The sequence below is a fragment of the Chlorocebus sabaeus genome, chromosome 5 (genome assembly GCF_047675955.1).
Source record: "Chlorocebus sabaeus isolate Y175 chromosome 5, mChlSab1.0.hap1, whole genome shotgun sequence".
Taxonomy (NCBI): Eukaryota; Metazoa; Chordata; class Mammalia; order Primates; family Cercopithecidae; genus Chlorocebus; species Chlorocebus sabaeus.
In genome coordinates, this window is record NC_132908.1 from 64,697,955 (window position 1) to 64,724,275 (window position 26,321).

Below are 26,321 nucleotides of genomic sequence, written 5' to 3' on the forward strand. Positions count from 1 at the left end.
CTCTTGAGGCTGGCTGTGGAGGGATGAGCGCTGCTCTGGCTTGGCCAGAGTGCTTCCTGAGCACGGGGCCGGGCCCAGGTACATTGCAGGACATCATGGCAGGGCTGCTCCACAAGGGTGGTCACTCACACAGAGCCATCACTCCCCAGAAATCCAGCAGACAGATGCTGTCCCCATAACCTCAACTATCTTAAAAAATCTGGCAGGACCCATGGCCTGGAACAGCTCAACAACGGATAATGGGAAAGCAAAAGAGATTTTTTTCATTCAGCAAATGCTGTGGGGTGGCATCAGAGAACACCCCTGTCACGGCACTCCCATGGCTGTTCCTTTTCGAAACAAGAAACAGGACCAACGTAAGCATAAGGCGATGCCTCTAGCACTGCAGGCAGGAGATCTGGCAGTGCCCTGGGTGCAGCGTCTTCTCTTCATGGTAGCTCAGCATGGAAGCCATGGTAAAGGGGGCAGGAGAAAAAGGCTACCTCTACAGGTAGCTGATGATACCAGGGGCTGACACCAAGTGGGGCATGCCCTCCCATGGGCACCTAGGCCCTCCACTGAGATAGGACCCAGGTGTCAGCTTGAAGTCAGGGGCAGGGCAAGGAACAGTACAGCTAGCACCTGCAGAAAAAGGGGCCTTGCAGCCGGGCGCGGTGGCTCATGCCTGTAATTCCAGCACTTTGGGAGGCCAAGGTGGGCGGATCGTAAGGTCAGGAGATCGAGACCACGGTGAAACCCCATCTCTACTAAAAATACAAAAAAAAAAAAATTAGGCTGGTGCGGTGGCGGGCGCCTGTAGTTCCAGTTACTCAGGAGGCTGAGGCAGGAGAATGACATGATCCCGGGAGGCAGAGCTTGCAGTGAGCCGAGATTGTGCCACTACACTCCAGCCAGGGGGACAGAGTGAGACTCTGTCTCAAAAAAAAAAAGGGGGGGGGGGCTTGCACAGATCACACCCTCCCCACCCAGAAGAAGTAGATTCCTGATGGCCAGGAGAGGCCCAGGGGGGCCAGGCTGGGTCTAGCTGAGTCTGGATAGGACATGGCTCAGATGGCATCTGGCCCATCTGGCAGCGCTACCTGCCAACACCTTGTCCCGACAGGACAAGCTGGCTCGGTAACCCATACTGAACCAGGCTAAGGAAAGGTGTTGTGGTATCCTGCAAAACTGAGGTGCAACATCAGCTCGCCAGGCTAGGTGTCTCTCTTCTAGGGCTGGGTTTGACTTTTGCTTGTTTCCCCGAGCTCCTTTTGAGCCTCCTGGGAAAGTCACTGGACGGGTGACCTATGGTAACATATGCCTGTGGCTCTGTGTACATCACTGGGTCCTAAGCAAAGGCCAACCCCTTCCCGAAAGGAGCCCCTGGAGTGGCATCCCCACATTCCCAGGGTCTCAGGATACAGATCCTCTGCCGGCACTAGGAAGGCAGGGGACTGAATGGGAATTGGTCTCCACTCTGCTTCACCCTAATATGGCCTCAGCCTCACCCAAGACACTTGAGAATCTCTGTTTTGAGACACTGACAAACTCAGGTTTCAGAACTGGTCCTCTGCTGTCGATGAAACCTTTTCTTTCAAAGGACTTAACTTGCCCTGAAAAATCCAGTCTTAGAATGTTTACTTCTATGAGAAAGGCTAGGGGCTGGTATTTGGAAGATGAAAACCGGACAGTATAGAGGAGGAATCCCATGCCCAGGAATAAGAGTTTTTAGGTCTGGCTGAGCTGCCTCACTTGAAAAGGCTTCTGAGCAGCCCCGGTGTGCCGGGGTGATACAGGTCTCCTGTGGGTCAGGGAGGAGGCCCACAGAAAAGGAACACACGTGCTTGCTGGCCATAGGGCCAAGGGTGCTGCCAGCCCGGGGAGGAGTGGCAGGGAAGCAGAGAGCAACTTACATGAAACAAGCTTCTCAGCATGGAGCACAGTGTCCTGCAGCACTTACACCATTAGTCACAGCTTGAATCACCAGCTAAGTACCTCGGGGGCCCAAATGCCAAACCACCCTCTGTTCTGGACTGCCCTGGAGAACCTGTTGCTGCTCAGAGCTACAAGGCCTTGGACATCGACTCCTTCACTCCCATCTAGGCCATGTGCCAAGGGCCTCTCAGAATGAGAAATCACAGAATAAGAAAGGCAGAGAGGGGCAAGGCAGCAACAGGTACACAAACCCAACCTATCTTCCCACGGCCCTGGTCCTGAACACCTGCTCCAGCTAATTCAGAGACCCTCCTGTGCCATGAGCCCTTTTCCAGACAGGGCTGCCTGGAGGCACCCTATAGGCTTGAACTACAAGGTGACAATCAGTTGGTTTCTTCCCCCTACCAGCCTCAGTTAGGTACCGGCTGACAGAGTGCCCAATCATGCCAGGGAAGCAGAGGCTTGTTCCCAGAAGGAGGGACACCCAGAAGCATAGTGGGCCCTGATGGCTCAACTTACCCAGCTCGGGAGAAGCATGGCTTCCCTCACAGAGGGACCTGACTGCCCCATGGCAGGCCCCTGTGAAGTACTGCAGATCCCAAGGTGAAAGATGCTCCAAAGAGAGGTGGTGTTAATGGTGGACACTGCAGGGACTACATAGGTCCCAGGCTATATGGAGCAGCAAAGAAGCAGTGCCTATTTGGCAGGTATAGACAAATAGCATTTCCAGACTACTAGAAACCCACCTACATTGGGGCCGGGTGCGGAGATTCACGCCTGTAATCCCAGCACTTCAGGAGGCTGAGGTGGGCGGATCACGAGGTCAGGAGATCGAGACCATCCTGGCTAACACAGTGAAACCCCATCTCTACTAAAAATACAAAAATTCAGCCAGGCGTGGTGGCGGGCGCCTGTAATCCCACTTACTCGGGAGGCTGAGGCAGGAGAATGGCGTGAACCCAGGAGGTGGAGCTTGCCATGAGTGGAGATCATACCACTGCACTCCAGCCTGGGCAAAGAGCAAAACTCCATCTCTCACACACACACACACACACACAAAAAAGAAACCCATCTACATGCCAATAATCTCTAAGACAGCCACTGCATAAAGTCACCTGCTACTGGTATTTGCTCAAAGCAGAGACGTCTTTCACCAGATGTGCTGTACTCTTAGGAGGGCAGGGAGGAACGATATCAAACACCTTGTTATTTCTTTTTATTGCTTGCCACTCAGGCAGGGACTAGCCTCTGTCCTTGTGAACCTGGCACGGATCCCTGGTGTTCTGCCCTGATCTCTGCTATCAGTGGTTCTGCTTCCATGGCACACGCAGATGTGAAATATCAGCTGTTTGCAGAATGTGTCCTACCCAGCAGAAGCAGCTTCCTGCTGGGCCTATGACTCTAACAGCTCACTCAGAGCAAGCCTGGTAAGGTAAGTTCTAGGGGAAGGAAAGACGCTCACTTGATCAGGACCATCCTGTGGTAGTAAAGCAGACAGCCCCTATCCCTCCTCCCGCAAAGGCCAGGGCCTGGTTGCCGGGCACCACCTGTTTCAGGAGGTATGTCTCCTATCCCCAATCCCTGCTGTAGTTCTTCCAGCTATTCCTTTTCCAACAGTTATAGTCAAGGAAAGTATGCTTCAAAGGACCTGATGCTGCTCTGAAGCGTTGTAGTAACTAAGGTAATATATGCCACACCAAGGGAACAGCTGCCTGCGCTACAGAGATGGCAAAGAGGAAATTATCAACTACCCAGTTCTGATGCAGCTGGGCCTCCTATCAATACAGCCTGAGTCTCCCTGGCTCTGGCTGAGGCACAAGACACAGAAGCAAGATTTGTCTTCTCCCACTCCCTTAAAGTACTTTGGTCTTCTTACAGGCTTTGTCTTCTTGCTTCCCCAATTCAGTATCCTAGCCTCTGCCCTTCCCTGCCAGCTCACCGACGCCAGGGTGGGGCTGCAGGTAGGTTCACCTGCCCTGCTTCTGAGTCATTTAGCCAAGGATTCTGACATTTTTATTTTGGGGTGACACCTGTTCCTTGGTTTCACACTTAAGAAGGCCAAAAAACACCTTGTGAAAGATGAACATAAAAACTTCCACATCTTCCAGCAGAAACCTCTGACCATGCAAGCTCAGACATGCCCATAGGCTCCCAGGAAAGTGTGAGCACCACAGCCTCACTGGAGAGGCACTTATTGTTATCATCTGTCCCAGGTTCCAAGCAAGACCCCAGGGTGTCTGCCCTCTGCCTCTGACAGCCCTACCGGCAAAGATGTCCTTGCTGAGCCAGTGCAACCTCTCAAGAAAACACTCAAAACATCAACATCTTGACTTTGATTGCTGTGCCATCTTTTTCTATAATTCAACTACAGCTACCATAATAAACATGCCTATGCAAACACAGAAGGCCAAGCACTTGAGAGAAAAGGTAGTTTCAATGACACCTAACTCCACTCTAATACATCAACATTTATGTATTTTTTATTTTTATTTTATTTTATTTTATTTTTGAGACGGAGTCTCACTCAGTCGTCCAGGCTGGAGTGCAGTGGCGCAATCTTGGCTCACTGCAAGCTCCACCTCCTGGGTTCACACCATTCTCCTGCCTCAGCCTCCTGAGTAGCTGGGACTACAGGCGCCCGCCACCACACCCGGCTAATTTTTTGCATTTTTAGCAGAGACAGGGTTTCACCATGTTAGCCAGGATGGTCTCGATCTCCCAACCTTGTGATCCGCCCACCTCAGCCTCCCAAAGTGCTGGGATTACAGGCGTGAGCCACCGCGCCCGGCCTTTTTTTTTTTTGAGAAAGGCAGAGTCTCACTCTGTCACCCAGGCTGGAATGCAGTGGCACGATCTTGGCTCACTGCAACCTCCGCGTCTTGGGTTCAAGCAATTCTCCTGTCTCAGCCTCCTAAGTAGCTGGGACTACAGGCGTGCACCACCACACCCAGCTAATTTTTTATATCTCTGATAGAGATGGGGTTTTACCACATTGGCCCGGCTGGTATCGACCTCCTGACCTCAAGTAATCCACCCGCCTCGGCCTCCCAGTGCTAGAATTATAGGCGTAAGCCACCATGCCCGGCCATACATAAATGTTTATAAAAGAACTTTAAATATATAGGTACTTCCTTCTTCAGGTAGAAAAAAACACACCTTTTCTCAAGAATAGCTAATATAGCTGGGCATAGTGGCTCACACCTGTAACCCCAACACTTTGGGAGGCCAGAGGAGGACTGCTTGAGGCCAGGAGTTCAAGATCAGCCTGGGCAACATAGCAAGACCCTCATATCTTAAAAAAAAAAAAAAAAAATTAGCCAGATGTGGTGGTTGTGTGCCTGTAGTTCCAGCTACTCGGGAAGCTGAGGCAAGAAAATCACTTGAGCCCAGGAGTTTGAAGTTACAAGGGAGCTATGATCATGCTACTGCACTCTAGCCTGGGCAACAGAGTAAGATCCCAATCTCTAAAAAGTAAAAATAGCTAATATTTATGTACCCCTTTTTGTGTCAGGCACTAGTCTAAGCAAGTTGCAGGAATTAACTTAATCCTCATAACCATCCTATATACGAGTTAGATACTAGTATCACTCTCATTTGCAGAGGGGGAAACTGAGGCAGAGCAGTACACTAACTCACTCCAGGTAACACAGCCACCAGGATGCAAATACAGGCAGTATGGCTCCAGAAACCATGCTCTGCTCCACCAGCTGACCACAGCCCTTGATGTCTGTTTCCCCACATGACTAAATGTGAGTCAGGAGTAGATTCAATGACACTTAGTCCTAACATACAGAAAAGGGAGCAGTCACTTTTCTATCTCTCCAGGTAGAAGGTGGTAGCACAGCCCCTACACACAATCAGTGCCATAATGATTAGGGCAGTGGGGTGAGGCTGAGCTCCAAATGACGGCTTCAAGCTGTAGACAGGCCGCAGACTGATAGAGCCTGATGCAATTTACTGAAGTCCAACACACTTAGACAAAGCACAGCAAAATGCAGAAACAACTCATCCCACAGCCCAAGTGCATGATGCCAGGTGCTGTGCTCACTCTGGGGAAGTCCCAAGGAGCTCACAACCCAGTGAGGACACTCTGGGTAAATGTGAAAGACACACACCAGGCAGGGTGGCAAGTGTCATCCGAGACATGGTCAGGGCTAAAGGGGTCAGACAAAATTGAGTGGGGGTCAAGGAGGAAGGGCAGTCCCAGGGCAAGAAGGACATCTGCCAAGGGGCAGAGCAGGGACTGTCAGCAGCATGTTTGGCACCTCACATAGCCATGCTGGTGTGTGGCATGTGCAGAGGGCAGAGGTGTAGGAAGATGAGGCTGAGCAGGAGACTGTCCACTGGGCAGAAGAGCCAGAGGCCCGAAGCAGGCAAGGGGCACAGTGCACACAGAGAGCAGAGGCGTGTGGCACAGATCATAGAAACAGCCAATGGAGAGGCAATGGAAATAGGGGCAGAGACAGGAGCCAGATTAAAGAGATATCTGTGGAGCAGCAGAACCACAGCTGAGGGAGAAGGAGGACATGAGATTACACTGAGGAGTATCACCTGGGGGCCAGGGTGGACAGTGGCTGTCAGCAGAGATGGGGAAAACACGAGGATCTGGTTTTTGCAGGAAAATAACCCCAGTCTGGGGCAAGTGGGTTCACCTCTGCTGGACCTGGAGCAAAGAACTCAGGTTTCTGGAAGTGGGATTTGCTCAAGGGCAGGGCACAATGAGTGGAGTGGCTTGAATACTCCTGCCGGGGGCACCAGCTGCCCCTTCCCTGCTTTCTTAGGGTCTGGCAAAGCACAGTCACCATTCATAGGCCTCATGAGTCTTCTGGATCCCTCAAGGAAGATGAGTCCTGTCCCAACCACCCCCACACCCACTTTACTCAGGTACCTGATTGATTAATTAATATTTATTTATTTGAGACAGAGTCTCACTCTGTCCACCCAGGCTAGAGTGCAGTGGCTCCATCTTGGCTCACTGCAACCTCTGCCTCCTGGGTTCAAGTGATTCCCCAGCCTCAGCCTCCCAAGTAGCTAAGACTATAGGCGCCCACCACCATGCCTGGTTAATTATTTTGTACTTTATTAGTAGAGACGGGTTTTACCATGTTGCCCAGGCTAGTCTCAAACTCCTGACCTCAAATGATCCTCCCGCCTAGGCCTCGCAAAGTGCTGGGATTACAGGCATGAGCCACCGCGCCTAACCAGGTACTGGAAATTTTAATCAGGAACTAGACCCAAAAGGACCAGAGAAAAGAGCAGTCGGATATACAGGAGGAAATCACGGAGATGGAGATTATCCTCTATATTCAAGAAACACTTACTTTAGAGAGAAAGAGGCAGAGGCTCTCTCAGGACAGTCTCATTAATTTCTTGTTGGTTTCAAACACTCAACCAGATCAGGCCCCAGAAGAAAAGGGGCTTAGTTCCACACTTGGGCTTCTCCTTCACCCCAAGCCTTTCTTCCAAGGGCTCATAGAAGGCCAAAGACCAAGTACTTCCAGACAGCAGCGGCTGGGCAGGCCAACGATAGAATTTCTAAGTTAACCTCTTATCTTGGGTTGACTCAGATAAGGGCCGCTTAACTCACATTCTGCCCACTTGCTCCTAACCACACTGCGACTCAGCATCTAAAATGGCCATTGTACTGAGAAGCCAGAACAGAGAAAAAAATAATAATAAAATGGCCATTGCCAGGCCATTTTATTAATAAAAGCATTCTTTTTTTTTTTTTTTTTTTGAGACAGAGTCTCGCTCTGTTGCCCAGGCTGGAGTGCAGTGGCTGGATCTCAGCTCACTGCAAGCTCCGCCTCCCGGGTTTATGCCATTCTCCTGCCTCAGCCTCCCTAGCAGCTGGGACTACAGGCACCCGCCACCTCGCCCGGCTAGGTTTTTTTTTGTATTTTTTTTTAGTAGAGACGGGGTTTCACCGTGTTAGCCAGGATGGTCTTGATCTCCTGACCTCGTGATCCACCCGACTCGGCCTCCCAAAGTGCTGAGATTACAGGCTTGAGCCACCGCGCCCAGCCAATAAAAGCATTCTTAAAACAAATTATCAGGAACACTCTAGAGGCACACTTCGTAGCTTACAGTCTAATAATCTACTGTGAAGACACCAAGTCCAGCTGAATCACCTCCCATAGGGCTTGTCAAGCCTGTCACAGTGAGCTATGATCATGCCACTGTACCCAAGCCTGGGGGACAAAGTGAGATCCTATCTATAAATTAAATAAAGCAATGTAAAAATAAACAGACACATGTCATTTCTGGTTCGGAAGACTAAATTTTCAGTAAGATTGAGGTTTTCCATACTTTTTTTTTTTTTTTTGAGACAGAGTCTCGCTCTGTTGCCCAGGCTGGAGTGCAGTGGCGCGATCTCGGCTCACTGCAAGCTCCGCCTCCCGGGTTCACGCCATTCTCCTGCCTCAGCCTCCTGAGTAGCTGGGACTACAGGCGCCCGCCACCGCGCCCGGCTAATTTTTTGTATTTTTAGTAGAGACGGGGTTTCACCGTGGTCTTGATCTCCTGACCTTGTGATCCGCCCGCCTTGGCCTCCCAAAGTGCTGGGATTACAGGCGTGAGCCACCGCGCCTGGCCAAGGTTTTCCATACTAATCCATTGATTTTATGCAACACATTATCAATTGAAATGCCAGTAGAACATTTTGGAACATTTAATAAAAATCTGATTGATAGGCCCATCAAAGAAACAGGCATGTTGCTAATGAAACCCCAAAACAGTCTAGCCCAATAAAATGTAAGGGCTATAAACTTGAACATTTTAACTGTATTAAAACATTAACACCCCTCAAAAATAGTACAAGAAGCAAAAACAAGGACTTTGCACAAAGATGTGTAAGTACCGGTCAAAACAGCAAACTTAGGTGGGTGTAGTGGCTCATGCCTGTAAACCCAGCACTTTGGGAGGCTGAGGCAGGAGAATCACTTGAGCCCAGGAGTTCAAGACCAGCCTGGGCAACACAGTGAAACCCCACTTTTACAAAAAAAAATTTTTTTTCACTAGCCAGGTGTAGTGGTACACACTTATAGTCCCAATTACTTGGGAAGCTGAGGAAAGGGAATTGCGGGAGCCCAGGAAGTCCAGGCTGCAGTGAGCTGTGATCGTGCCACTCCACTACAGCCTTAGTGACACAGTAAGACCCTTTATCAAAAAAAAAAGTAAACTCTTCCGGACAAATAAAAATATCCAATTAGGGGGGAGGTTTGTTCAAACATGGTGCACATATACAAAATGGCTCCACATGCATGGACTACTTACATAGGCAGCAAGAGTTTATGCCAACTACACACGCCCACACTTATCTCAGTGTGCACACACTTCATGAATGCGCACAAAGACCCTTGGGGCAAATGGGGATAAATGTAACACTGACCTGCAGGCAACTGAAGTCCCAAGTGACAGCAAGCAAGCCTGAGGATACATCAACCCTCAAATATCTCATTTAAAGTTAACACCAGGCCGAGCACGGTAGCTCACACCTATAATCCCGGCACTTTGGAAAGCCAAGGTGGGCAGATTGCTTGAGTTCAGGAGTTTGAGACCAGCCTGGGCAACGCAGTGAGACCTCATATCTATTTTTTATTTTTTTTTTTGAGACGGAGTCTCGCTCTGTGGCCCAGGCTGGAGTGCAGTGGCCGGATCTCAGCTCACTGCAAGCTCTGCCTCTCGGGTTTACGCCATTCTCCTGCCTCAGCCTCCCGGGTAGCTGGGACTACAGGCGCCCGCCACCTCGCCCGGCTAGTTTTTTTTTTTTTTTTTTTTTTTGTATTTTTCAGTAGAGACGGGGTTTCACCGGGTTAGCCAGGATGGTCTCGATCTCCTGACCTCGTGATCCGCCCGTCTCAGCCTCCCAAAGTGCTGGGATTACAGGCTTGAGCCACCGCGCCCGGCCGAGACCTCGTATCAATTAAAAATTTAAAAATAAGCCGGGCACAGTGGCTCACACCTGTAATCCCAGCACTTTGGGAGGCCAAGGCGGGTGAATCACCTGAGGTTGGGAGTTCCAGACCAGCCTGACCAACATGGAGAAACCCTGTCTCTACAAAAAATACAAAATTAGCTGGGTGTGGTGGCGCATGCCTGTAATCCCAGCTACTCGGGAGGCTGAGGAGGCAGAGAACCGCTTGAACCTGGGAGGTGGAGGTTGCAGTGAGCCGAGATTGTGCCATTGCACTCCAGCTTGGGCAGCAAGAGTGAAACTCTGTCTCAAAAAAAATAAATAAATAAATTAGTCTGGGCCAGGTGCAGTGGCTCACGCCTGTAGTCCCAGCACTTTGGGAGGCCGAGGCGGTCAGATCATGATGTCAGGAGATCGAGCCCATCCTGGCTAACACAGTGAAACCCCGTCTCTCCTAAAAATACAAAAAGTAGCCGGGTGTGGTGGCGGGGGCCTGTAGTCTCAGCTACTCAGGAGGCTGAGGCAGGAGAATGGCGTGAACCCGGGAGGCGGTGCTTGTAGTGAGCCGAGATCATGCTACTGCATTCCAGCCTGGGGAGCAGAGTGATATTCCGTCTAAATAAATAAATAAATAAATAAGTTGGGCCTGGTGGCACATGCCTGTAGTACCAGCTACTTGGGAGGCTGAGGTGGAAGGAGCACTTGGTCCAGGAAGTTGAGGCTGCAGTGAGCTGTGACTGTGCCACTGCACTAGTCTGGGGGACAGAGTAAGACCCTGTCTCAGATAAACAAACAAACAAACAAACAAACAAACACCAAAGTCTCAAAGTCTGGACCCAGCCTAGGCCACCACCACTATTGCCCTCCTACCAACCACACATCTGAACCATTCAATTGACCTGCGTCTCAACCAAGGGCCTCTTGAAAATCAGCAGCAGCTGGCAGAAAGGCTTTAGCTGCTATCGTCTTCCATCCCATCTCCCCACGAAAATACCAGGACCTTCATCTCTGTTTATGAATGATGATGCTTTCAGTTCTGCAGAATGTATGCTCATCACCAGAAATAAAAAAGTGATCCCCGAAAATGGAAAGCACCAAAAGGGATTCTGATCTTCAAAACCCAGTATTGCAATGAATAACGGCAAGCTGATACAGTTGGGATGTTTGTCCCCTCCAAATCTCCTGTTGAAATGTGATTCTCAATGACGGAATGGAGCCTGGTGGGTGGGAGGTGTTTGGGTTATGGTGGCATCCCTCATGAATTGCTTGGTGCCCTCCCAGCGGTAATGATTTCACGTGAGATCTGGTTGTTTGAAAACGAGGCTGGTACTTCCTGCCTCCACATTGCTCCCTCTAGCCATGTGATATACCAGCTCCCCTTCCATTCCACCACGATTTTAAGCTTCCATAGGCCCTCACCAGAAGCAGATGCTGGAGCTAGGCATGTATAGCCCTGAATCATGAGCCAAATAAAATTTTTTTATTTATAAATGATCCAGCCTCAGGTATTCCTTGACAGGAACACAAACTAACAAAAAGGCCCACTATCACCCCTGAGAGGGGTGTCCTCTACTCCAACCTCACATCTTCCCCGTGCTAGATCTGTCCGGACATTCAGCTAGCCCTGTATTCTGGAAAAGCCAGGGGCATCCATCCTTCCCAGGAAGAAGGGCTATCTAGATGCAATCTGATTCCTCCTTTCCACCTTAAAGATAATCAGGGAGATTATCAAATATGGCAGGAAGGAAAACCCTGAGGAGCTGGCAGGCAGAGTGAAGCAAAGACAAGTGCAATATCTACTGAACACTTAGGCCCCTTCCTCTTGCCAAAGAGAGGTGTACCCATGAGGAAAATAGATTTCCCTACAGCTTTATATTAGCAATATCAAAGGACATGACCAGTAGCTGGCCTCAGACCAGCCCAGAGAGGCTAAAAGTCTCATATTGTGAAAAAGGGAAACAGACGAGGCTGGCTCCATATGGCCCCATCTCAAAGAGACTCAGATCAGCCCAGCAGACTCTGAACACCTCTCACCTCATCTACTCCACTCCATGGATCTGAAACTCAATGGGTGACACAAAAATAGTTTTTACTAGGCAGGCATGGTGGTATACACCTGTAGTTCCCATCTACTTGGGAGGCTGAGGCAGGAAGATCATTTGAGCCTAGGAACTCAGGGCTGCAGTGAGCCATGACCACTCCATTATACTCCAAGCTGGGCGATAGTGAGACCCTGTTTCCAAAAAACAAAACAAAACAAAAAAGCCAGGCACGGTAACTCATGCCTGTAATCCCAGTACTTTGAGAGGCCTAGATGAGAGAATCGCTTGAGTCCATAAGTTAGAGACCTGCCTGGGCAACACAGGGAGACCTTGTCTCTACAAAACATTTTAAAAAATTGAAAAGGCATGGTGGTGTGTACCTGTAGTCCCAGCTATTCAGGAGACTAAGGTGGGAGGATCACTTAAGCCTGGGAGGTCAAAGTTGCAGTGAACCATATCATGTCACTGAACTCCAGCCTGGGCAACAGGGCAAGACTTGTCTCAAAAAAAAAAAAAAAAAAAAGGGTTTTTACTAAAGAAAAAAGAACATACGGCCAGGCTTGTAATCCCAGCACTTCGGGAGGCTGAGATGAGTGGATTGCTTGAGCTCAGTTCAAGACCAGCCTGGGAAGGCTGGGCGCGGTGGCTCATGCCTGTAATCCCAGCACTTTGGGAGGCTGAGGCGGGCGGATCACGAGGTCAGGAGATTGAGACCATCCTGGCTAACACAGTGAAACCCTGTCTCTACAAAAAATTAGCCAGGCGTGGAGGCGGTCGCCTACAGTCCCAGACACTTGGGAGGCTGAGGCAGGAGAATGGCGAGAACATGGGAGGCAGAGCTCGCAGTGAGCCGAGATGCGTCACTTCACTCCAGCCTGGGGGATAGAGCAAGACTCCGTCTCAAAAAAAAAAGACCAGCCTGGGCAACATGGCAAAACCCTGTCTCTACAAAAAATACAAAAACAACCGGGCGCAGTGGCTCACACTGTAATCTTACCACTTTGGGAGGCTGAGCAGGCAAATTGCCTGAGCTCAGGAGTTCGAGACCAGCCTGGGCAAGATGGCAAAACCTCGTCTCTACTAAAACCACAAAAAATTAGCCGGGCATGGTGGTGTGCGCCTGTAATCCCAACTACTGGGGAGACTGAGGCACAAGAATCGCTTGAACCCAGGAGGTGGAGGTTGCAGTGAGCCGAGATCGTACCACTTCACTAAAGCCTGGGTGACAGGGCACGACTCTGTCTTAAAAAAAATAAAAAATACAAAAACTAGCTGAGCATGGTGGCACGTGCTGGTAGTCCCAGCTACTTGCGGGGTTGAGTGGGGAGAATCGCTTGAGCCTGCAAGGTTGAGGCTGCAGTGAGTCATGTTTGCACCACTGCACTGCAGCCTGGGCGACAAAGTGAGACCCTGTCTTAAAAAAAAAAAAAAAAAAAAAAAGAACATATGAAGAAAAGAATACTAAGTCCAACACATGGCGTAACAAGCCACATCCTAAGACTACCTAAAAGACAAACATGAGGGTTTCCTAATACAGTCATTTGCTTCGGTTTATTTTGTTTTAATTTCATTTACATTTTTAAAACAGATAACATATTTAACAAGAAAGAAAATTCCAAAGGATCGAAAGTCAAAATTTTTCTTTCTCAGTCCTGGTTCCCGCCACCCATCCCTTCCCAAGGAACAGCCATATTACAAGTTTTTCTGTAGCTTTCCAAAGATGATCTATACATGTACAAGTAAATACAGATATGTTTGTTTTCTCTTTTTTCTGCACAGTTGGTAGCATATTATGTATTTCCATGCTTTATATTTTTAATTTCCCAATATATCCTACAGATGATTCCAAATTGGCACCTAAAGAGTCTCCGGCCAGGAGCAGTGGCTCATGCCTGTAATCTCAGCACTCTGGGAGGCCAAGATGGGTGAACCGCTCGAGCTCAGGAGTTCCAGACGAGCCTGGGCAACCTGGCGAAACCTTGTCTTTATTAAAAATACGAAAAAAACTAGCTGGGCGTGGTGGCATGTACCTAGAGTTCCAGCTCCTCAGGAGGCTGAGGTGCGAGGATCGCTTGAACCCAGCAGGTTGAGACTGCAGTGAGCAGTGTTTGCGCCACTGCACTCCAGCCTGGGAAATGAAGCAAAACCCTGCCTCAAAAAAAAGAAAAAAAAAAAAAAAAGTCCCCTACCAGGCAGGCTGGCTCATGCCTGTACTCCTAATATTTTGGGAGACTGAGGCAGAAGGACTGCTTGAACGCAGGAGTTTGAGACCAGTTGGGGCAACACAGTGAGACCCTGTCTCTATAAAAAAAGAAAAATTAGCTGGGTATGGTGGCTTGTACCTGTAGCCCCACCTAAAGGGGAGAATGAGGTGGGAGAATCACTTGAGCATGGGAGGTCAAGACTGCAGTGAGCCATGATTATGCTACTGCATTCCAGCCTGGGCAGCAGAATGAGACCTTGTCTCCAAAAACAAAACAAAAAAAAGCTCATAAAAGTCTCTTTTCTCCACTACCAATTCAGTGCAAAAGTTGAAAGAGCACACTTAGAGCAAACAAACAAAATTAAGAATCAGTTTGCACTTGACAGGAAATTATTTTTCCTGTTCATTAAGAGGCAGAGCTACAGATACTACAGCTACATCTACTTAGCCAAGGTCAGACACTTGTATAACAAAGAACAGAGCCACACACATTCTGATTAATAATGAAAAACCAGTTTTCACTCAGACCAATCAAAGGGGGGGAAAAAGTAAGATTCCTGACAATTAGTTGAATGCTAAGCATCCTAGATTGAAAGTATTTGAAATCAGTCTACTAGAAAAAAATCAGTGATTCACATTAAACATTGATCAGAAAAGATGTAAGGTCTGAGTGTTACTCCCTGTTTGGGAAAAGCCAGCTGCCTTCTCCGTGTCATAGGCACAAAGAGTATGAGGCCAGGAAAAAAAACACAAGGACTTTTCCTGACCCCATGACGGTGTCAGGGAAGGCTGGATCATGTCACTTCTGCCACTCAAGGGACCAATGGACTTAAGACCATTTTCTGGAACCCATCAGTTCATGGCAGAAGCTTTGTCTCCCCAGTTGCAGCCAGTCCAGGTCTAGGTATGAGCTACTGGGCAGAAAATAGCTGAAATTAGCCAGATGTGATAGCACAGGCCTATAAATTAGCCAGGTGTGGTAGCACATGCCTATAATCCCAGCCACTTGAGGGGCTGAGGTGGGAGGAGCACTTGAGCCCAGAAGGTTGAGCCAACCAGAAGGTTAAGAAGGTGGTGCCAACATTGCGCCACTACACTCCAGCCTGGGTGAAAAGTGAGACTCTGTCTCAAAAGAAAAATAATAGATGATAAAAATAAGGCTGGGTGCAGTGGCTCACTCCTGTTATCCCAGAACTTTGGGAGGCCGAGGCAGGCTGATGGCTTGAGCCCAGGAGTTCAAGACCAGCCTAGGCAATGGCAGAACTCTGTCTGTACAAAAATTACAAAAAATTAGCTGGGCGTGGTGATGAGCTCCTGTGATCCCAGCTACTAGGAAGGCTGAGGTGGGAGGATCACCTCAGTCTGGGAGGTTGAAGCTGCAGTAAACTGTGATTGAGCCACTGCTCTCCAGCCTCAGTTACAGAGTGAGACCCTGTCTCAAAAATATATATATATTAAAAAATAAAAAATAAAAGTAAGAAACTGTTTTAATCATGTTCTACGTGGGAGGTCACTTAAAAACTTTGATTTTTTTTTTTTTTTTTTTTTTTTTTTTTCCGAGATGGAGTCTCACTCTGTCGCTCAGGCTGGAGTGCAGTGGCACAATCTCAGCTCACTGCAACCTCCACCTCCCGGGTTCAAGCAATTCTCCTGCCTCCACCTCCCAAGTAGCTGGGATTACAGGTGTGTGCCACGACCCCCAGCTAATTTCTTATTTTTAGCAGAGGCAGGGTTTCACCATGTTGGCCAGGCTGGTCTCAAACTCCTGACCTTAGATGATCCGCCTGCCTCAGCCTCCCAAAGTGGGATTACAGGTGTGAGCCACTGCGCCCAGACAAAAACTTTGATCTTTAACATGATGAAGTCACAAAGGAGCCAAGGTTGGCAGCAGTCTTCCTCCCAGTACATGCCTGAGTCTGCTCAGCTAGGCCAATGGGAGCAAGGGCTACTGAGGCGTATCCCCACCTGGAGCAAACTTAGGTCAGTTGACTTTGATGGCAAACAGTTCAAATTCCATTAATGACAATCACTTGTCAATTAATTTTTGGAATGGAAATGCACACCATCCTGGCCCAAAGGCTACCTTTCAGGATCCTCCAACCAGTGGCATGGCTTGAGGCAGGCAGCTAGCAAACAAAGTCCCCCCCAGCCTCTCTGCTACCACCATGACTCTCAACACCAATTGGATCAGGAGAGCAGAACAAATGTTCCCTTCAACAGTGACTCACCAGGAAGTCTGTTCATGTTGACGCCTTGAGCCGAGAGTCCTATTCCCATGTAACTTCAAAAAAAAAAAAAAAAAAAAAAAAACACAAAATTTTTGGTTAGCAAACGCTCATGTTTCTCCCTTCTCAAATATTTCTTGGTAAAAGACAAAAAAATGAGAAAAGCAATGAATGTAGAGGCTCTTATACTAATGGTTCTTGGAAAAACCTGACATTTTGATTTGCTAATGGAAAGCATCTTACTGCCTCACCCGGCTAGAGAAACAGAAGGTTGTGTGTACGTGTCACTGTGAACCACTGGCTTCAGTTTCAGAGGACAGTGTATGAATTCACGGTTTCCAGTTCTTTGGTGTTCTGGATGTAGTTAAGGCACAGAATCTATTCCTAAGATGTGCCTGAAGTATCTCAATCCAAGGTAGTGCTTGACAGAGCAATGCACGGTTGTTCCACAGGGACAACCCAGTTTGCACCAAAGACCAGGACATGGAAAAAGTAAAGCCATGTTGGATCTACCTAGGATCATCAATCAAGACTGCTCACACAGAGCTTGTTCTCTGGGTCTCAAAATTAATTACCTTCCCGGCATACATTCACGGTGGCCTCCCAAACCACACAAAGCTGGGAGTAGTGATATGTGAGGCCCCGAGAGATCCCCTAACTCCTCCCACTCTTTGAAGAGTGCGGGCTTATTCTCCTTGAACCCTGACTCAGCTGTGACCTCATTGGAGTATGCAACCTGGGCTCCTGTGGGGCTGCTCCCTGTGTCATTGACACGTGGAGGTGGAATGGTGCCCAAATGTGGGTGTCAGCTTCCTCTGGCTGCTCTCCCCTTAGACAGTCCACTCAGATTCTCAAGTTGAGGCAGGGGTTTGTACAGGGGCTCCCAGACCATCTACTAATAAACACCGTCTTACCTTTGGACTTGGGACTTTTAAGCTAACACTGGAACGAGTTAATACTCTGGGGGACTACTGGGAAGGCATGATTATATTCTGCAACATAAGAAAAACATGAAATTTGGGGGGCCAGGGTAGAATGATATGGTTTCGATGTTTGTCCTCTCCAAATTTCACGTAGACATGTAATCCCCAGTGCTGGAGGTGGGGCCTGGTGGTAGGTGTTAAGATCATGGGGATAGATCCCTCATGAATGTCTTGGGGCAGTCCTCACAGTAATGAACAAGTTCTCTCTCTACGTTCCTGCAAGTTCTGGTTGTTTAAAAGAGTATGGCACCTCTCTGCAACTTGTTCCCGTTTCTGCCATGTGACATGCTGGCTCCTAGTCACCATCCACTGTGATTGTAAGGTTCCTGAGGCCTTTGCCGGCACCATGCTTCCTGTAAAGCCTGTAGAATTGTGAGCCAATGAAACCTCTTTTCTTTATAAATTACTGTGTCTCAGGTATTTCTTTATAGTAACATTAAAAAGGCTTAATATACTGCCCCTGCCAGTCCTTTATTGGCAGTAAATGCCCTTTTGCCTTTCTCTGGGTTGCTGCACCACTATATTTGGGGGAGCAGCCTCTACTACCCAAATAAAGGATCAGGCAGGGAGGGAAGGCTCTGACCTACTCACTTTCCTCTGAAACCAGCTATCCCAATCATGCTGGGCAGGAACCAGGAAAGGATACAACCCAATATATGGCCCTGATAACTTGGCCCACATGGCTTAGGGAAAAAGGTAGAGAAGGGAAAGGAGCAAAGCAAAAGGAACAGCACTTCAAAGAGGGAGTTTCATGGTTCAAAGGGAATTTGTCTTCTGCTTTGTTTTAAGCAGCATTTGAGACAGAGTTGGATCCTTAAAGGTCAAAGACATGAACCAATATATCCTGTAGTTGGACAGGACTGCTCAGTCATTCCCAGAAACACACAAACTGCCTGCCACCTCCTGCCAGAGGGGCTAGCTTCAAGGACCATCAGGAACAGAAGGTGTCTTAGCCTGCTGACAGAATTCCCATTAGATTAAAACTTGAACATTTTTCCAGAAAAACTGTAGCCCAAATAATCAGCTTCCTGACTTTACATGGCAGAGGCTGCTAAAAGTCAGTCTCCGTTCCTTCAGTACCTCAGCTGAACAAGCAGCAAACGACCCCAGCTGCCCTGCAGTCAGCAGTCCAACAGGCACAAGTGCAACACAGCCAGGGCTTTCCTTGACTTAGACAACAGCCACTCACCATGCCCTGTTCAGAGGGGCCTGGGGCTACGCCCAACACCACGTCATCCCATCCCTGGCACACAGGTTTCCTGACACTAGGTAAGGTTTATGTTTGGAGCACATGTGCAAAGGGGGAGGTCAAAGGTCACTCAAGAAGAGTTATGCTCGGTCGCTGCAACTGGTTCCACAACATTCTATGGGAATGAGGAATCACTGAAGCACCTGTGCTCAAAACACAAATTGCTTAGGCTTCCCCATAGGAGAAGTCTCTCTTTTCTCCAGCAGCTAGCCCTAAACACCATCCTATAGACTCTGTTCCACAGGTAAGACGGTGTTTATTAGTGGATGGTCTGGAAGTCTCTGTACAAACCCCTGCCTCAACTTGAGAATCTGAGTGGACTGTCTAAGGGGATAGCAGCCAGAGGAAGCTGACACCCACATTTGGGCGCCATTCCACCTCCACGTGTCAATGACACAGGGAGCAGCCCCACAGGAGCCCAGGTTGCGTACTCCAATGAGGTCACAGCTGAGTCAGGGTTCAAGGAGAATAAGCCCCCACTCTTCAAATACTGGGTAACATTAAGTCTTTTCCAAAAGCATGGTGTTTTAAAGCTACCAAAAAATGCACTCTTCTATCTTCCAGAAACTTTTCATAAACTTGAAGACTATCATCCAACCAATCTGAGAGAAACAAAGCAGACTCTGTGAATATATTAAAATACACTGAATTGTACACTTTAAATGGTGACTTGTATAGCATGTTAAATTACATGTCAACAACACTCAAAAAAGTGGGAATAAAAGGAAACTACCTTAACACAACAAAGGTCATTTATGAAAAACCTGGCCAGGTGTAGTGGCTCACACCTGTAATCCCAGCACTGTGGGAAGCCGAGGCAGGTGGATCACTTGAGGTCAGGAGTTCGAGACCAAACTGGTCAAAATGGTGAAACACCGTCTCTACTAAAAATACAAAAATTAGCAGGGTAATCCCTGCTACACGCCTGTAATCCCCCAGCTACCAGGGAGGCTGAGGCAGAAGAATCACTTGAACCCAGAAGGCAGAGGTTGCAGTGAGCCAAGATCAGGTCACTGCACTTCAGCCAGGGTGAGAAAGCGAGACTCTGCCTCAAAAAATAGATTTAAAAAAACCCACAGCTAACATCATACTCAATGGTGGAAGACTGAAAGCCTTTCATCTAAGATGCCTGTTTTCACTACTTCTATTCAAGACAGTATTGGGAGTTCTAGTGAAGCAATTAGACAAGAAAAAGGAATGAAAAACATCCAAATTGGAAAGTAAAACTATCTCTGTTCACAGATGACATGTTCCCAGACGTAGAAAACCTTGCAGGGTGCAGTGGCTCATGCCTGTAGTCCTAGAACTTTGGGATGTCGAAGCAGGAGGATCGCTTGAGCCCAGGAGTTCGAGACCATCCTGGGCAACATGGCGATATCCTGTCTATACAAAAAATTCGGTGCACATGGTGAAGTGCACCTGTAATCCCAGTTGCTTAGAAGACTGAGGTGGGAAGATCACCTGAGCACAGGAGATCAAGACTGCAGTAAGCAAGACTGTGCTACTGCACTCCAGCCTGGGTGACAGAGTGAGACCCTGTCTCCAAAAAAAAAAAACCAGGAAAGAAAAGAAAGGGAAACCCTAAAGATTGCACAAAACAAAAAACTTGCCAGGCACAGTGGCTCACGCCTGTAATCCCAGCACTTTGGGAGGCCGAGGTGGGCAGATCACGAGGTCAGGAGATCGAGACCATCCTGGCTAACATGGTGAAACCCTGTCTCTACTAAAAATACAAAAAATTTGCCAGGCGTGGTGGCAGGCTCCCGTAGTCCCAGCTACTTGTGAGGCTGAGGCAGGAGAATGGCATGAACCCGGGAGGCGGAGCTTGCAGTGAGCCGAGATGGCGCCACTGCACTCCAGCCTGGGTGACAGAGTGAGACTCCATCTCAAAAAAAAAAAAAAAAAAATTAGCATTGGCCAGGTGCAGGGCTAGGTGTGGTGGCTCATGCCTGTAATCCCAGCACTTTGGGAGGCTAAGACAGGCAGATCACCTGAGGTCAGGAGTTCAAGATCAGCCTGCCCAACATGGCGAAACCCTGTCTCTATTAAAAATACAAAAATTAGCCAGGCGTGGTGGCGCATGCCTGTAATCCCAGCTACTCAGGAGGCCAAGGCAGGAGAATCACACGAACCTGGGGGCAGAAGTGGCAATGAGCAGAGATCGAGCCACTGTACTCTGCCTGGGTGACAGAGCAAGACCCTATCTCAAAAAAAAAAAAAAAAAAAAGAAAGAAAGAAAAGAAAAAGAAAAAGAAAAAAAAAGAACTAATAAGTTACCCTATTTCTCACTTTTCAGTTGTGTTGCTACACACTAACGATGAACAATCAAAAAAAATTGAGAAACAAGTCCATTTCCAATAGCATCAAAAGAATAAAATACTTAAGCTGGGTACGGTGGCTCACACCTATAATCCTAGCACTTTGGGAGGCCAAGGTGGCTGGATCACGAGGTCAGGAGTTCAAGACCAGCCTGACCAACATGGTGAAACCCCATCTTTACTAAAAATACAAAAATTAGCCAGGTGTGGTGGCGCATGCCTATAATCCCAGGTACTTGGGAGGCTGAGGCAGAATTGCTGGAACCCGGGAGGTGGAAGTTGCAGTGAGCCAAGATCGCAGCACTGCACTCTAGCCTGGGGGACAAGAGCGAAACTCCATCCCCCACCAAAAAAAAAGAATAAAATAATTAAAAGTAAATAAACTTAACCAAGGAGGCAAAAGACACTAAAAACTATAAAATGTTGATGAAGGAAATTACAGACACAAATAAATGGAAAGACATCCTCTGTTCACTGATTAGAAGACTCACTATTGTTAAGATGTCAATACTGGCCGGGCGCGGTGGCTCAAGCCTGTAATCCCAGCACTTTGGGAGGCCGAGACGGGTGGATCACGTGGTCAGGAGATCGAGACCATCCTGGCTAACTCGGTGAAACCCCATCTCTACTAAAAAAATACAAAAAATTAGCCAGGCGTGGTGGCAGGCTCCTGTAGTCCCAGCTACTCAGGAGGCTGAGGCAGGAGAATGGCGTAAACCCAGGGGGTGGAGCTTGCAGTGAGCTGAGATCCGGCCACTGCACTCCAGCCTGGGCGACAGAGCGAGACTCCGTCTCCAAAAAAAAAAAGAGATGTCAATACTACCCAAAGTGATACACAGATTCAAGGCCATCCCTATCAAAATCCCAATGATGTTTTTCACAAAAATAGAAAAATCCATATGGAATCTCAAGGGACAGAAACAGTCAAAACAACCTTCAGAACGAACAAAGTTGGAGGGCTTACACTTTCTGATTTCAAAACTTACTACAAAGCTACAATAATCAAATCGGTGTAAGACTCACATAAAGACAGACATACAGTCCAAGGAATAGAATAGAGATCCCAGAAAGAAACCCTCATAGGTACAGTCAGCTGATTTCAACAAGGATGCCAAGACCATTAGATGGGAAAATGACAGTTTTTTCAACAAATAATGCTGGGACATCTGGATAATCACAAACAAAAGAATAAAGTTTGGCCAGGTGTGTTGGCTGATGCCTATAATCCCAGCACTTTGGGAGGCCAAGGTGGGCAGATCACCTGAAGTCGGAGTTCAAGACAAGCCTGACCTACATGGAAAAACCCCATCTCTACTAAAAATACAAAATTAGCTGGGTATGGTGGCGTATGCCTGAAACCACAGCTACTTGGCAGGCTGAGGCAGGAGAATCACTTGAACCCAGGAGGTGGAGGTTGCAGTAAGCCGAGATCGTTCCACTGCACTCCAGCCCGGGCACCAAGAATGAAACTCTGTCTAAAACAAAAAAAGAAGAAGAAAGTTTTTTGCTTACATTATACCATATACAAAAATCAACTCAAAATGGATCAAAGACCTAATCATAAGAGCTAAAACTTCAACTCTCAGGAAAAGACATAGAAAGAAAGCTTCATGACACTGGATTTGGCAATAATTTCTTGGACAAAAGCATAGGCAATAAGAGAAAATATAGATAAACTTCATCAAACTTTAAAACTTTTAGCTAGGAACGGTGGTGTACACCTGTAGTTTCAGCAATGTGGGAGGCTGAGGCAGGAGGATTGCTTGAGCCCAGGAATTTGGGACTAGTCCAGGCAACACAGCAAAACCCAGTCTCTAAAAAATGAGAGGGGCAAAGTCCTTGAGTAGATGTTTCCCTAAAGAAGGTGTACACGTGGCCAATAAGCACCTGAAAAGATGCTCACCATCACTATCATTACAGAAATGCAAATCAAAACTACAATGAGGCCGGGCACAGTGGCTCCTGCCTATAATCCTAGCACTTTGGGAGACAAAGGCAGGTGGACTGCTTGAGCTCAGGAGTTCAAGACCAGCCTGGGCAACATGGCAAAACCCCATCTCTACAAAAATAAAAATAAAAATCAGCTGGGCATGGTGGTACTTGTCTGTAGTCCCAGCTACTTGAGAGGCTGAGGTGGGAGCACAGCTTGAGGCCCAGGAAGTCAAGGCTGCAATGCCTCATGCCATTGCACTCTAGCTTGGGTGACAAAGTGAGACACTGTGTCAAAAGAAAAATAAATAAAAATAGTCTGGGCGCAGTGGCTCATGACTGTAATCCCAGCACTTTCGGAGGCCAAGGAGGGCTGATGGTTTGAGACCAGGAGTTCGAGACCAGCCTGGGCAAAATGGTGAAACCCTGTCTCCACCAAAAATACAAAAATTAGCCAGACATGGTGGTGCGCACCTGTAGTCCCAGCTACTCAGGAGGCTGAGGTGGGAGGATGGCTTGAGCCTGGGGTGGGTGGAGGTGGCAGCAAGCCAAGATGGCACCACTGCACTCCAGCACGGGAGACAGAGCCAGACGTCCTCTCAAAGGAAAAAACAAAAACAAAAAACAGCGAGATACCACTTTGTACCCTTTGAGCTGCCAAGAATGAGACAAAAAAATAAGGAAAGGGCGTAACAAAAACCTCAAACTCGTTCTCCTGTACACATACTACAATATCTTTGCATCTGTGGAACAGGAAGAATCCCCATAGGAGGCCACTGACACTACCTTTCCTCTATTTATCTCTGGAGGCACTTGAATATGGCTGAGTTATTAGGAGCTCTTGGGTCCTTGCTAACGTTGAATAATTTAGTAAAAACAGGTGTGATAAATTTCTTTTCATAGAGGTTCTTCCAGTCATTCATGTCATCAACAAAAATCCCCTGTACCCAGTATGGTGCTGGGGACACATGGATGGGAGCCTGGGCTCAATCCTTGCCCTTCAACAGTTCTAATGTCAAGTCGGGGCAAGCCAGAGACTCAAGGTGTGCTGACTCAAAGTCAGGAATTCCCTCAGGAAGTGAAGGCTGAGCCAAGGCCTGGTAAAGGAGATGAGAGGAGAAAGAGGATCATGGTCCACGCAGAAACAGCAGAATGTGGGCCAGGCACACTGGCTCACGCCGGTAATCCCAGCACTTTGGGAGGCCGAGGCAGGCGGATCACGAGGTCAAGAAATCAAGACCATCCTGGCCAACATAGTGAAACCCCCATCTCTACTAAAAATACAAAATTTGCTCGCGCGTGGTGGTGGGTGCCTGTAGTCCCAGCTACTCAGGAGGCTGAGGCAGGAGAATCACTTGAACCCGGGAGGCGGAGGTTGCAGTGAGCCGAGATTGCACCATTGCACTCCAGCCTGGAGGCAAAGCGAGACTCCGTCTCAAAAAACAAACAAATAAACAAAAAAACACAGCAGAATGTGAAAAGGCATAGAGGCAAGAAAGCAGCCACATGGTCAGGGAACTAAGAGAAGTTCAGTGTGACAGGGTTACAGTCTGGGCAGACCTAGCTGGATCAGGAAATGGGCTGTGCATGCACAGCCTGCATGCTAGCTTAAGAAATCTGAACTTCATGAGAGGTAAATGGCAAGTCACAGAAGGGGCTAAGCTGGGGATGGTGGCTTCAGCCTATAATCCTAGCTACTTGGGAGGCCAAGGTGGGAAGATCACTGGATGCCAGGAGTGCAAGACCAGCCTAGGCAACATAACAAGACCACCTATGTCTCTAAAAAAAAGAAAGGGCACAGCTAATCAAACAGCTGATATTTGAAAAATGGATCGAAGAACCAAAACTGGACACTTCCAGAGTCATTCCCATGGAAGATGACAAGGGCAGGACAGGAGCAGTGGAATGATGTGGAGACAGGCAAGTGCGCTCTAGAACACAGTGAATTTATTGGGTGGGGGAGGGGCTAGAAAAGCCCAAGACACTGCCCAGCACAACCAGGCACCAAGGAAAGGTCAATTCTCTGAGACCCACTTGGAAATACTAGAGCCAAAGTGCTCAGCCAGAGTTAGCAGCAGCCATTCTCCAGCTGTGCTCTCTAGCCCTGGCACTGATGCTATGTATTTGCTCCATGGAGCAAATACAGTTGACAATCCCAGACTCCAATCTCACCTCCACCACTGAGTTCACCACACGCCCACTGGCATGTCTCATGTGCTCTCAGAGCCTGCTTTATCAGCTATTACCATGAGGCTGGAGAGCCCCCAGTGCAGCCATTCAACAGGATCAGACAAAGGAGCACCTGGGTGCAGTGCCGGGGGCTGAAGGTGGATGAAGGGATAAACCCACTTTGTCCATTCATTCATACACTGGAGGATCTTCCAGCATCAGGATCTGGTAAGGAAAGGAGGCCATTCTGGAAGGCCTGGATCTCAGGACATCTAAAACAAATGCCTGTTTACTTGAGATTACCAAGGAGAAAGGAGGTGAGTATTTGCTTCCTAGTTGGTAACAGGCCAGGCTATGCTAGGAACACTCACGGATACAGCCTGCCTGGGTCAGCCTGGGAGGGAGGGCGGCAACAAGGGCTCTTACTCCCGGAGCAGGTGACTGGAATAGATAGAGCAACTTAGCTCCCAATACTTCTCTACTAGGGCCTCCTTTTCTAACTGCAGGATACATTTAAGGAGCTGGAGAGAGGGAATTATTTACGCTATGACACAAGAGAAAGTAAGGTAAAGCCATCTGACTTACTCCTTTCTTCTATATGGCAGCAAAGTGGAGAAGAGACATCATGCCAGAGAGGTGAGACAGGAAGTAAGCACAGAGAGACAACAGACAAGCTCTTCGCGGCAATGAGGCCACGAGTGGGCCTATAACTTCTCAGTTCCTACCCTTGCCTGCCAAAACCACAATGCTAGTTGGAGATACAAGAACAGCTACTCTGCCCCATCTAGCACAAGAGACAAGAGGGCAGCAAATAGGCGCTGCTTGGGCCAAATGGAGTTGAGATCCACCAGAACATGAGATAGAGAAGCAACCGCACCTAGAAGCAGGCAGCAAAGGCCCACAGCTGTCCACACTCACGAGTCCACCCAGAAGCTCCCACCATCCACTACTGGTGGCAGGGGGTCCATGCTGCCACCCAAGCAAGGTGGTCCACCCAGCCCTGCCACCTGAGCAAGTCTGCTGAAACCCTGCAGTCATATGGAGAGCTGCAAGTACAGTCCAGTCCTCTTGGATTCCTTTTTCTCGTTTTCCAGATTTTCTACAACTAACACAAATTACTTTTCACAATTTTTAAATTTTAATTTCTAATTTTTTTTATTTGAGACAGGGTCTCACTCTGTCTCCCAAGCTGGAGTGCAGTGGTGAGATCTTGCTCCCTGCAACCTCTGCCTCCCAGGCTCAAGCCATCCTCCCACCTCAGCCCCCTGAATAGCTGGGACCACAGGTGAGTGCCACCACACCTGGGTAGTTTAGAGACGGGGATCTGCCCTGTTGCCTAGGCTAGTCTTGAACCCCTGAGCTCAAGCAATCAGC

At 48.3% G+C, this 26,321-nt stretch overlaps 1 protein-coding gene across 3 annotated transcripts in view; it reads right to left on the reverse strand.

Annotated features, from left to right (window-relative positions):
- The window catches only part of RANBP10 (RAN binding protein 10), an 80,920-nt gene that overhangs the window by 32,893 nt on the left and 21,706 nt on the right, over positions 1 to 26,321 (reverse strand). For 2 of the 3 annotated variants that reach the window (XM_073015487.1, XM_007993923.3), the window contains exon 3: positions 16,303 to 16,355. The exons of the other annotated variant lie outside the window; for it this stretch is intronic. In XM_073015487.1, coding sequence (XP_072871588.1) covers positions 16,303 to 16,355 — 53 coding nt within the window. The remainder of the gene's footprint in view (positions 1 to 16,302; positions 16,356 to 26,321) is intronic. 3 annotated transcript variants of the gene reach the window in all.